Genomic DNA, 13,173 nt, shown 5'->3' with positions numbered 1-13,173 from the left:
ACCTGGATAGTTTTATTATAAAATATAAGCTGAAATCCTTAGTTTGAAGGGGTCACTACACAAAAATGAGTTACTTGGTCACTTCACATGTAGTCTTGCCGAGCATCAGTGTTACAAATTTTAACAGTTTTCTTTGTGCCTTAAATGGTATGAACTAATGCAACTGCATCATCATCACTTTCAGAGGTGACCGTGCCTAAAACAACCAGCAGATGGGGGTAGAAATCTTCAGATGAGACTGAACGGCATGCAGCTCGACAATAACTTGAGCCAAGTTTGCTTCGGCAGGAGAGCACTTGTTTTCCATTAATGTACGACTACCTGAACATTGGAGAGTTATGATCCATGAAGGTAATTCTGAGAAAACCTTCAGAAAAAAAAAAAGACTTGAGAGCGATGGCGTTTGTCAGTGTATCCCAGTTACTGAGCTGTAACTGCTGAGAGCTTCCACATGTTTCTGCTACTTGTAAACTAGTGAGATTAATCTGATGACTTCAAGTTCACACACACTGACAAGTTAATGACACACACACAGATTAGTCTGTGTGTGTGTGTGTGTGTAAGTGTTGTGCACATATTTGTGTTCCTCTGTGTGCCTGTGTGTGTGTGTGTGAGTGTGTGTTTGATGAGCGACAGTGACAGATGAGCAGAGAAGAGCTGTGTGTCCATGGGGTGGTGAGTGATCGATTGCTGTGCCTTGCCCTCCGTGTCACCTCAGGCACCCAGCGACCTTTAGGAAGCACAGGCGTTGGTAATTACCCGCTCCTCACACACACACACACACACACACACACACACACACGAGCACAGGATGCCGACGCTGCACTGTCCACAAGCTTCAACCATGACAGGATGGATACTTGACACAAAGTGGGGCGCACATGTGATGGGGGGGGGGGGGGGGGGGGGGGGGGGTTGCAGGTGTAATTGTATCTGAAGCGCCTGATGAACATGAATATTGACAATATCTGCATGATATTGTCAAGGATGAACATGTGGCCTATATTATTGATCTGTGAGTCCAATCAATCATTAATACAAGCTCGGGCTCAGGAGCATCTTCTCACTCGACACTGCAATACTTCTTTACCCATTTCAAGATTTAACCTTTTACTTTCATTGTCTGTTCATGGATATATATTTTTAATTTGAATATATGTCAGAATCCTGTCTATTTTGAGGCTGTTCTGTATTCCTCATATGAAGCGCTTCAAATCAGTTGGTAACGCAACCTTTAAGCACAACAGTCTCTTATCCCAGCACACATTCAGTTGACTTGCAAAGCCATGCAGGAGCTGCGACCTCCACAACACGACAGCAACACAACACTACCTGCACTCAAACAGTGAGAAAGCTGCTTAAGTATCCACAAGCTGAGGGAAATGAGATGCATACAGTTCCTACATGCACACTTATCCAGCATACAGCATAATACACTTAACGTTATTCAATATGGGTGTCTGTTAACCAAAGCTGGAAACTAGAAGACCAAGATTTGCAGTCTGGTCACAGTAATTCACTCTGTGTGGAGTTTTACTTGAAGAACTGTACAGAGTATCTGAGTAGAGAGGGCTAGGGGGAGTGTAGTGGGAATTGCATCCCTTTAGAGAAGCAGAGAGTGATCAGTTTGATTAGATTATTTCAGGGACTAGATCCTCAGAGAGAGTGTGAAGCCTTCAAAAGAAGTAGAGGACCAGGCTGAAGCTGCACCTCCTCCCCAATGCAAATACCTGCTAAACATGGTCATGAGCTGATAAGAAACGCCTGAACTCTCCTTCCAAAAACTGTTCAGTGTGCAGTGAGCTGTGGGATACTGAAGAAGCTTCTAACATGGGACAGGCTGCTCCACTGCTGTTCATTAGGCTCAACAGAGCAAAGAGCAACATCCTCTTTGCTGCTAGGCTTTCTGGAAAATTATTTACTACTACTACTAACCCAAGCACAACCTGCCAGTCCCTTCAACCACTGCTGATGAAAGTTTAGAAGTCTTATACATATCATAACGTTTTATACTCACCATGCAGATGAGACACTTGTATCGGTCTCCTCTCAGTATCTGCTTCTCCAGCTCTCTGATTCGAGCCTTCAGAGCCTCCATGGTGGTTGCCGTGGACTCCTCCTCCGTTACTCTGGGGGAGAGGAAGAAAAAGAAAGAGAGAGGGAGAAATGTTTACTACTCATATTACAAGACGTACAGATGGGTATGACACAGTGAAACTCCTCACCAGCCACCAATGAGAAAGTCTGATGAATCTGAAAAGGCTGAAAAGACCTACATACCAGTTCTTCCCGGTCATTTTTGAAAAGTTCTTTGTTTACATTGATACATAAAAACAACAGGAATTGGCTGAATCTCAAGAAAAAAACAGTCTCTACATTTTTGGTGGTTGATATTAAAGGACCAGTGTGTGAGATTTAGTGGCATCTAGTGGTGAGGTTGCAGAGTGTTTGGTTTGTCTGTTCTGGGCTACTGTAGAAACATGGCGGTGCAACATGGCAGAAGAATAGAAGAAGAACCGCTACCTATGTAGATATAAAGGACGGATGAGGATGATTCTTATTTTCAGGTGATTATACACTAATTAAAACATACTTATGAATATTATATTCCATTTCTGCCGAGCCTGTTCTGTTAGATGCCAGTAAATCTTACACACTGGTCCTTTAATATCTTAAGTCTTGACAATCAATTACATTATTCTGTGATCCTGCTATATTTAAATATGTGGTTAATCCTCCAATGAGAATGTAATTTTTATTCAAGTGTGTCGATTCTTCACAGATTTTCATTCACTGCCGTTACATTATGGACCTTTCTGTTGTGCAAACCTGCTCTTTCTGTCACTCAGTATGTAGTATTACATGTTTCTATTGAACACCTCTTCATCATCACCTTCTGTCACTGCAGCTCAATACACAGTTGGGCATCTTTAAAGCCCCCCCCCCACCCTTTCTTACTCTCCCTCTCTGTCCAATATATAGTATGACATCCCTCTATTTAACACCGCTGTATCCTCAAAGGCCCCATCTCACAACAGATTTACAACTCCGGCCCCCTCCCTCTCTCTTTCCCACCATCTTTTAACAATTCCTCCGACTCCCACCTCCTTTTCATCCTCAGATCTCCCCTGTTCTCAACTTTAACTTAAATGCTCTGTCGTCTTTTTTTTTTTTTTACACCTCTCGTTCACCTTTCATCCTCTGCATCTCCTCTGTTATGTTTTTGCATCTCTTTTTTCCCCACACATCCTTCCTCCATCTCTCTCTCCCCTGAGCTCCCCCCCCCACTTCATTACGCTCACAATCCTCCTTTTCTTCCTGCCTCTAAGCAGCCTCTGATTAATGTGTAGCATGATAACAGAAAATGTGCATTTAACACTGTCCGACAGCATATGAAGCAGCCATAACTAAATCAATACGGCAGACGCACAGACCGCAACGCAGATGATGATGATGATGATGATGATTTGGTGCAGGGAGACGAGGCCGGGACAAGCCAGCCGGTGTTTATTATAGCCATCCTTTCATTCTGTGGCGAGATGCAATAGTGCTGTGTATGTGTGTGTGTGTTAAAAAGGGAGAGTGTGTGTGTGTTTATGGTGATGTGGTCATTTTGCAGCCTGATAGCTAGCTGATCTATGGTATTGATCTGGATGGAGATGGGCAAGCAGAGAGAGGGAAAGGAGGGTGAGTGCAAAAGATAACGATATGTGGTTGTGTGTGTGTGTGTGTGTGTGTGTGTGTGGCCTAGGATATGGCTTCATTTGCTGCATCCTCAAACAGCAGAAGCTACAGGGGAATGTAAACAAGGATGGACTTTCTTAATTTCCTACAAGCTGGAGTTCTGTTAATCATTTTTCGCTGTATGCAACTGGAATATTTTTACATCTAACCTCCTTGATTCCAATCTTCAAACAAGCTCATTAAAATAAATTGAAGATTAAATTAAAATTAAACATTTCAGGTTTGTCTGACCATCACCAGAATTCTTCACTCACTGTTCTGTGCCAGAGATAAATTTATTATCATCTTAGTTAAACTTCTTTCATGAAACTTGTCTAAGAGCATAAAAAATGTCTCTGAAAACTCTGACATGTGACACATCTGTAGAGTTCACAACTTCTAAAAAGAGATACTAATGTATCAGACATTCCCTGTTAAAAAAAAATAAAAATCCAGTACTCGTTGGGCTCAATTATTGAGGCCGGTGGTGATGTCTCGTCTAACTGAGGAACGTTTCAGCCTGATGTTGGATTGTCCTCACAAGGATTTGAAGTCCTCTAAAGGACACTGATCTGCAGGATCAGGACGTAGCAGGAGGTCCGGTGTCCTCTACCAGGTCTCTGGGAGAAGTTGACCCTCTGTAGCTCCTCCCTGTAACCCCATCACCATCCTGTGTCTATAAAGACCTCGTTGAGACTCCTAGCCTGACTCGCCACTCCATGCCCTATAAACTGCTTTACCCTCTCCTCTTATTAGTTCTGAGCTTGTAAAAAGCCATTTAGCCTTGATTAGCCTGCTAGCTTATAAAGCAGCAGTGGACTCTGGACTGGACGGGACTGGATGTGGTTGTCCCTCAAACAAGGCTGTCTCTTTCTTTTAACAGCTCCAATAAATCCCTCTAACGCTCAGTCAACCACAAAACTCTGCCAAGGGGTTCTCCTTTCCTTGTCCAAAGCAAGTTAAAGAAATGTTTTACTCTTAAAAATTAAATTATAACTCCTTTTCTCCCAACATCACTCCCGTATCCCCTCTATTATTCTTTCTATCTCTCTGATGAATATTCATTAAGCTCGGCTGATTTATAGAAAACCACATTCAAAAAGTTTAATTTCCCGATGCTATAAAAAGACACGTTAATTTATCTTTATGCGGCTGTGGCGATCTAAATGGGGACAGAGAGGTGGAGAGGGAAGTAAGGGGATGGTGGAGGTGCAGAGATTTAATGGAGGTAAAAAGGAGAACAGGATGATATCACAGGGCCAAGCAAAGGAAAGACAACTCTCTAGGGCTGAATGTGACATGCAGAGAGATCAACAGCCAGCAACAACCACAAGTAATATCCTTGAGTTTAAGGCATTTGTGCTATTTGTGTGTGTCAGTGATTTAAGCTGGCTCAGGGGATTTCAACCTTTTCAAGTCTTGGAGCCAAAATCTGAAAATTTATCTGACTCTGGGACCAAGGCTTAGCAAACGTGTCATGTGGACTTGCGAAAACAAACTAACAATTCAAGTTGGATTACAACCAGAAATGTAAGGTGTACATGGGTCAAGAAGTACACGAGAATAGTCTGATTGAGTGAGCTCCTACTCAGCATAAAGGTACGTTTCAATAAATAAGGCTCCCAGGAGTTTCCCAACAGCTGCTAGCAGCTAGCCAGAGAGTGAATCAAGATCCAACATGGACTAGCGTAATGAAGAGCGTTGCATTTGGCTAGAGGACCTTCTTTGGGACCTTCCTCCTTTGTTTATATTCTTGCTCCCGCCTCATGTGGCTTGAATTTTTTCTGTGTGAAAAGAAACTGAACCAAGGGGAAAACGCATCAAATTACCAACTCATCCACTTATCTGGACCAGAGCGAACATCTATAGGTTTGCCATAGGTATGTTACAGCAGGCTGCAAAAGTTCCATGGAGAATTAAACCCAAAAGCTGTGAACTGCATGGTCTGTTAGGGTTCTGATGGCATTTTAGCAAATCTGAGTGGCTTTGAACACCTAATCGGATCTATAGGTTTAGCTTTCAACATTTGTAAATGAGTTAAGCAATAGATGACTAAATGTCAAACATTCCATTGATAACTGTAATCCTTTTTTGTTGGCTAGGACGGCAACTTTCTAAAAGTTGAATGTCGTATCACTGCTCGGTTGGTCATATTAAGCTGAAAAACATGCCCTCCATTTGTGATCATGGAGTTGTGTTATCTTTGGCAGAGTACTGACATCAGCTCACCAGATAACAACCAAAAGTTTCATTTTGGCCTTTTGTCAAGTTGCTTTTGGAATTAACATTAATTCCAATATTGTATATTCTATAATCTGCCACCTGTATATACATCTGTTTACTCTGTGTTCATACATGGTTGTGTTTGTAAGCAGTGGGACCAGGCTCTGGCTCGGTAGGTTTAAACTGAAGTTGTGGCCATGACTTTAAGGCATGGCATCATAAAACTTAAGGAACCATTACTAAAATACAACTTCCATTGACTAAAACATGCTACTACTCCAACATAGTTACTGCCCCACAGGGCATTTTGGTTGGTGTGCTTGTGTGTGTGTGTGTGTGTGTGTGTGTGTGTGTGTGAGTGAAAGAAAGTGAAATTGCAGTGCATTTCCATCTCAACTCATCCCAATGGCAAAAAGCCAGCAAGAAAGCCAGACAGAGACAGATAGATGGCTCTGCCTCCCCTCTATTTAGTGCTCTGTCCCCAACGAGTGTGGGGCTATTTCTCATTTCATTAGTGTGTGTGTGTCTGTGTGTAGCTGAAGACCTCTACAATCCATCTCAATCAGCCTTGTGTCTTAATCTACTGTCTACCTACATTTCAGCCTCACTCAACTGCTCTATCAACACAGGCGCACACACACACACACAACGACATTACGTAACTATTCATTCTAAAAACTATTTTGGAGCCATATTTTTAGCAAACATTTTATCCAGCAGGTGTGAAATAAATCTCTCCCATGTATGTGCTGTGAAAATAGTAGCGGTAAATCCCTTCAGAGCATCATTCTCTGCTACACCCTGTTAACCGAGGCCTTAACTACACTGACACACCATGATAAAACATTTAAGTCACTATTGATTTCCCCTGCCTCTGCCCGATGTGTGTGTGTGTGTGTGTGTGTGTGTGTGTGTGTGTGTGTCTCTGTTTGTGTCTGTGTGTGCAGGTCTCAGATGGCAAAAGGGAAAGGGGAGGGGGGGCATCTTGTAAGTGCCTGTGAAAAATTGAGACAGAGGACGGGAAGAACCGAACAAGAGAAATGGGGGGAAAAAAAAGAGGGAGAAAGAGGGAGAAATGCAGCCTGGCGACAGAGGAAAAGGCAAAGACAGAGACTGGAAAGTGTCTGTCTGTGTGTGTGTGTGTGTGTGTGTGTGTGTGTGTGTGTGTGTGTGGGTGGTTGGGTGGGTGGAGGGGGGGGTAGGAATCCAGCTTCATCACTTCCAAATTGAGGACAGATTCAATCATTTGCAGAAACCACATGGAAATCTCTCAGCATTGTTCCAGCTGGAGCACCAAATTTGGCAGCAATCGCATTGGCGGCATTGGAGGGGCCATTTATCTTGGAGGAGAAAGAGCGTCGTTGTACGTGTATGTATGTATGTGTGGGTGTGTGTGTGTGTGTGTGTGTGTGTGTGTGTGTGTGAGCTCATTTATCTTGCAGGGGAATGAGCAGGGGAACGAGGACGCCCCGGGAGGCGACCAGATCATTACCCATCTGGGATCAGAGAGAGAGAGAGAGAGAGAGAGAGATTTCACTATTGGTGCCCTGTGCAAAGCCACACACACACATACACACACGTACAATGTATCAATGTAACGAAAGGAGACAAATCTCATTTTCATTTGGGGACGGAGGGGCACAGAAGCTCCACAAATACGTGCATTTATAGCAAGCGGAGAGGAGTGAGGCAGGGAATTGTTCCAGCCAGCCAGCTGACTGCTTGTTCCAATGCAATCATTCAGCATCTCGTTGGCTCCCTTTAAATGGATACTTAGATTAAGGTATGTTCTGCTCTGGGTGCCCACTAAGACCTTAGCTGGAACATCATGTTGCAACACACACACCTGCATTTTGGCCATAAAATCATAATATCAGTTTTGTAGAAGCTAAAAAAAAATGTGATGTAGCTCTTAGAAAGAAGCACATAGTGGTTCAAAATCATCACAGGATAATCAGGGGCATATGATTAAATATAAAACTCTTCTTTTATTCCAGTAAGTGAGCACTTTGTCAAATGAAAGCTGGGCTGGAAATCATGGCTGGAATTGTTCACCCACAAGGATGCACCTATCTGATAAGCTGGATTGGTACTGGCATCGATACTGACCTTATTAAGCAGATCTGGTATCTACTGAAGACAATATCTTCAATAGTCCAGCTTTAAGTGTTCTAGCCTAAAGCTGCCAGATGTTCTGCAGTCTAGGGTGATGCACAAGTCTTTGCTGTTTTGGCCCCTTGACTGCAGAACAGACCATCTTTATATTAAGAGCCTTTTTTATATTTTAGCTTTCTGTTCTGTTCTGCTCTCCTCTCTGACACATACAAAGTAAAACAGGGATGGTCACACTAATGACAACTACTTATCGAATGCATCCTCTCACTCAGCAAACACACACACACACACACACACACACACACACACACACACACACACACACACATTTAGCCTTGCAGTGCTGTTTCTGATCAATACACCTCAAGCTGCTCTGTTTATTCACCAGTTATCCCCTCTGCTGATATTTAATATGGGGAACACACACACTAAGTGCCGATTGATTCATTTAAATGAAGCATTTATCGCTTGCAGCCTTCCCAGAGGTGAAGGGGGGCGGGGGGGTATAATACTTCTGTGAAGCAACAAACATGTGGTCAAGAACACACAATTACTTCAACGGTAATATTTTAAGTATACATGCATTTTAACATCCCTGCATTCTGTCTTTTGTTTACTGCTCAGCCGGGCGATATGGCCTTCAACCCAGGTGTCCAATGACAGGACAAATGCCTCTATGAACTCACCAATCACTTTTATGTAAACAGGTTGCCAAAGGAGCTGACTGAAGATGAGGGGTCAACAAAACAAAATCAAAGTGGTGATTTTTAGGAGGCATTCTAAAAGGCACTTTAGGTGGACAAAGGAAATCACTTTAAGAAATAGGGGTTGGGAGCAGAACATTGACCCCGGCTCAGTGTGTGTGTGTGTGTGTGTGTGTGTGTGTGTGTGTGTGTGTGTGTGTGTGTGATCGCACGGGGGGCTAAAGGACAGGAGAATATGCCACACATGCAGAAGCAACCAATCAACCAAATCCCTCTTTCTCTTTGCTCGCTCGCCCACTGACGTTTCCCTCGCGCTCTTGGAATGAGCTGACCTCTATTACCCATGCAGGGGACGAGGTGTGTGTGTGTGTGTGTGTGTGCGTGTGTGAGATTGTTTACTTGTGGGAGAATATGGATGAGGGGATGGAAATGAGGGAATTACAGAGCGCTGGCCTTTCACACTGAGGGTGCTCTAATGGATAGTGTGTGTCTGCTTCTGAGTGTGTGTGTGTGTGTGTGTGTGTAACACAGCAAGGAGCAGCGACTGGGAGCATTTCTGCTTTACTTGTATACATACTAAGTCTTATTTGTTTCTTAGTGTTTATTAATGTGCAGAGGCCTATTTTTTCTTGAAAAGGGGACAGACTTACTCTGTTATTTGTCCAAGTCAGCTGAGACTTTTAAACTCCAACAGTGGTTTTCACTACAGAATGTCTGAGTGTCATTTTCTAATTGCTCATAGCCAGTTTTTTGCTATTACATTCTGTTTGATGCTTGGATTCAAACATTTGTTTCTGTCCACTTTAAGTGTCTTGAGTAAATGAGCACCACAAAACTGAACTCTACAATATTCAGCAGGAGTGGTGCACCAGAAAACACAGGTAAGAAGTGTGTAAAAACAATGATTCAACTCCATTTTGGTGTGAATTTCTTTATCTGATGTCCAACTGGTCAAATGAGGGTGTCATTATCAAACAAAAACATAAAAAAACATCAAAAACATTTAGTGCTGCCTGTATGAATGTGACATGTGTGATGTTCAGTCTTTCAAATCTCAACGACTTTCACTAGAAAATCATGATAAAACTGCAGATCGCTGCACGTTTCAGTGTTTAAACTGTTGTGTGTGTTCACCAGTGTGAACAAAGATTTGCATGTTTCCACACTGCTGCCTTTACAAAAGTGTTTTCCCAGTATCTGCTTGTGTCTATGTCCCTATTAATGATTCTCAGGCAGCTCTGTGCTCTGAAAGAACACAACTGCAGAGAAAATCAATACCTGAAGAGACCCCCTTGTCACACACACACACACACACGGCAAAAACAGAATCCACACAAAATGCATCATTTATGACCCTCTACAAGTCGACTCTCCCACAAGTAAGAAAACTCATCATCAGAAAGTCATGGAATCACCAGGAGAGAGTGATCTATCTGACGCTGCGATGGGGAAACGTGACAGAGTCATTTTCTACAACTGGATCATGACATGCGTGTGTGGTCGCGCGTGTGTGTGTGTAAATATTTCTGTGTAACCTACTTTTCGATCTCACTGTTTTTACAGGTGCGCGGGGCGCAGGAGGAAGAGGAGGAGGAGGAGGATGAGAGAGCGCTGGGGTCTGTCTTGCTGCTTTCCCCATTGCTCGTTGAAGGCATCTCTGTGGACACAAAGACAGAGTCGACATTGGTAATGCTGGTAGATGACTTTTATAACTACACCTCACAGCTGAATTCAAAAATGAAGAGATCTAGTGAGAAGAAAACACAAATTCTTGGCAAATTATCTTGTCATGTGGATTAAGTGTCACGTGTAATGACAAAATGAATAGATTGCTATGTGCATTTAGCGCTCTACACTATATATGAAGACCTACAATAATAATAAAAGTAAAAATTTGGTAAATATCAGTATAGTTAGTGGTCATGCTTACCGTCACTGGCCCATTTGGAGAACTCAGGCGTTATTCTGTTAGAAGGCATCCCGCCGCTGCAACACACACACACACACACACACACACACACACATTGGTATAAGGGGAACTCTCATCCATTTACATTATAAATACTATGGTTAAGTATCCTGTCTAGCAGTTTGACTTCATACTTGAGCACGGCTCCCCGTAGCGCCTCCCTCTCCCTGGCCTCTCCTTGGTCCTCTCCGGCTCCTGAGCAGGGGATGATGTCGGCCTCGGTGTACTGGGCCTTGCCGTACTCCAAGGTGTCGTCTCCGTCCACGTCGAGGTCGGCGTCGCTGTCCGCGCTCTCCTTGATACTACACGTGGCAAAACCGGTTCCTGAGAAATAATATAAAGATAATTGTCAGCCTTGCTTTTATTAATTAAACACAAAATAGCAGGAATAGGAGAACCTCTGCTTTTATGTGTGGAGAGCGGTATTTGTTCGCTCTCACGACATGGTGAGGTTTGTTCTATAAGTGATCTGAGAGTTAAGTATGAAAAAATACAAATGACACAACTATAAGTGACATCTTCATGGGCTTTGTCTTTTGTTTGCTTTCGTTTCTGATCTGCCTTGATGAAACATCATAGTAAGAATTGTCTCATTTTAAAGTTGCAGCAAGATAAATTAAAGGAATTTTAGATAAAACAGTTACATTAAAAATAAACCTGTATAAGAGAGGAAAAAGACTTCTTTTAACATTTGAAAACTTCAGCTTATTTAAGACTTCAGCTTTTTCCAGACCAATTAAGGGTTTGCAGAGAAAACAGGAAGATTTAGTCAGAGAAGGAAAGTGAAAAGAGACTGATGATGACTGACATCTTACCCATCAATCTTTCAGAGAGAGAGAGAGAGAGAGAGAGAGAGAGAGAGGGAAAGTGTGTGTGTGTGTGTGAGTGGCACTTCTATAAACCCAGTGATGAACGCTCAGACAAACCCTTACCACTGCCTGACTGCTCCCTTCAGCTTCACTTAGCCACAGAACCGGCTGTGTGTGTGTGTGTGTGTGTGTGTGTGTCCGTCACTTAAAGGCGTCTCTTCAGTGTTTGTTTGAGATTGTCTGTCCCTCTGTCACTTAGGCCCTGTCTCTCCAACCCCTTGAAGGTGTGTGTGTGTGTGTGTGTGTGTGTGTGTGTGAGAGTGTGTGAGTCTGTCTACCTGTCACTTACACCGTGTCTGTCTACCACGCTGAGGTAGGTAGGTGGTATGTGTGTGTTTGAGTGTGTGTGTCACTTACACCCTTGCCTATTGGAGTACTTGAAGGTAGGGAGGTGTGTGTGTGTGTGTGTGTGTGTGTGTGTGTGAGCATGTGTGCACTCGCTTAAGACTCTGAAGCTGTCTGTGTGTCTACCAGTGACAGGCTTGACAGCCATCTTATTTACACCTATCCCAATTTCTACAAGCTCTCAGCTGGACTAGTGTGCTCTGTGTGTGTGTGTGTGTGTAGAGAGACCAGATACAAGCTAGACAGAGTTGACAACCATCTTATTTAACCCCCTGTCCCAGTGTGTGCGTGTGTGTGTGTGTCTCCAAACTAGCAGTTGGTCTCAGCACTGCAGTCTTTGTCAAACTGCGAACCAGCCGCTGGGACTCGTCTCCACAGATCTTCAGGGATTTAAACATCTGCCGCCGCTTCTCATCCTACCTACAGTAACTCTGTAATTCATTTCACTCTTACTCTGGAAAAAATAAAAAAAATAAACGAGGGAGAAGGAGAGAGAATGTGAACACGACTGAAAGCCGCTGTGATAAAACGCGCCACCAATGCTAAGCCGTTTTACAACAGGCCCATGGTTTTTAGTGATCAAATAAAAAGGACCTTTTAACTTTTATTTGGTCTTGGCGGCAGAGGGGAACATATGGGAACAATGGCCACGCAGTGTAAATCTAGCAGCCTGCCAGGTCTGCTCTGCTCAGCTACTGAGGCTATAGGTTTTCAGGGCATGGGCGGAAGGCGAACGGAGCACATGTTACATTATACAGTCGAAGTAGTGAGACGTGAAAAGTTTGGACTCCCACACGTCTTTCCAAGACGCTTTCTCTACACTGAGTTTACTTTCCAGAGCCGTCGTTCCATCTACAATACTGTGGTGATGAGTAAAATACAGTCTAATGTGTCATATTTAAAGTTGAAGTCCTTATTTACGTTTATACGGCCGATGGAAGACTATCTTCATCAGTCTCCTTGCCTTCTGCAGCCCTCAAACACTACAGGGGCTTGAGCCACCTTACCCACAATGCCCTGGGGTCAGCCAAGCCAGTTAAGGTAGGTAATAATCTGTGAACGCCATCGAGCCTCTCATCTGTCAGCTCTGAGTGATTGACCGAGATGAGAGAAAACAGATACACGTATGAGGTTTTTTGTCCGTGTTGTGGTGGTATTGGCGGCGGTGGGGGTGTAATCTAATCAATTGATCAAACTATAGATCCTGTGGCTAGTTGGCCACAAC

General features: G+C 43.4%; 1 protein-coding gene across 6 annotated transcripts in view; it reads right to left on the bottom strand.

Moving 5' to 3' along the window:
• The window catches only part of rnf220a (ring finger protein 220a), a 259,438-nt gene that overhangs the window by 7,857 nt on the left and 238,408 nt on the right, over window positions 1-13,173 (bottom strand). For all 6 annotated transcript variants that reach the window (XM_042428896.1, XM_042428898.1, XM_042428897.1 and 3 more), the window contains 4 exons: window positions 10,869-11,058; window positions 10,696-10,751; window positions 10,305-10,422; window positions 2,018-2,129 (listed from right to left, as the gene is read on the bottom strand). In XM_042428896.1, the coding sequence (XP_042284830.1) occupies window positions 2,018-2,129; window positions 10,305-10,422; window positions 10,696-10,751; window positions 10,869-11,058 (476 nt within the window). The remainder of the gene's footprint in view (window positions 1-2,017; window positions 2,130-10,304; window positions 10,423-10,695; window positions 10,752-10,868; window positions 11,059-13,173) is intronic.

This window comes from Thunnus maccoyii, chromosome 12, assembly GCF_910596095.1.
Source record: "Thunnus maccoyii chromosome 12, fThuMac1.1, whole genome shotgun sequence".
Taxonomy (NCBI): domain Eukaryota; kingdom Metazoa; phylum Chordata; class Actinopteri; order Scombriformes; family Scombridae; genus Thunnus; species Thunnus maccoyii.
The sequence above is the reverse complement of the archived record's forward strand: the minus strand, read 5'-3'. Positions and strand labels throughout refer to the sequence as shown.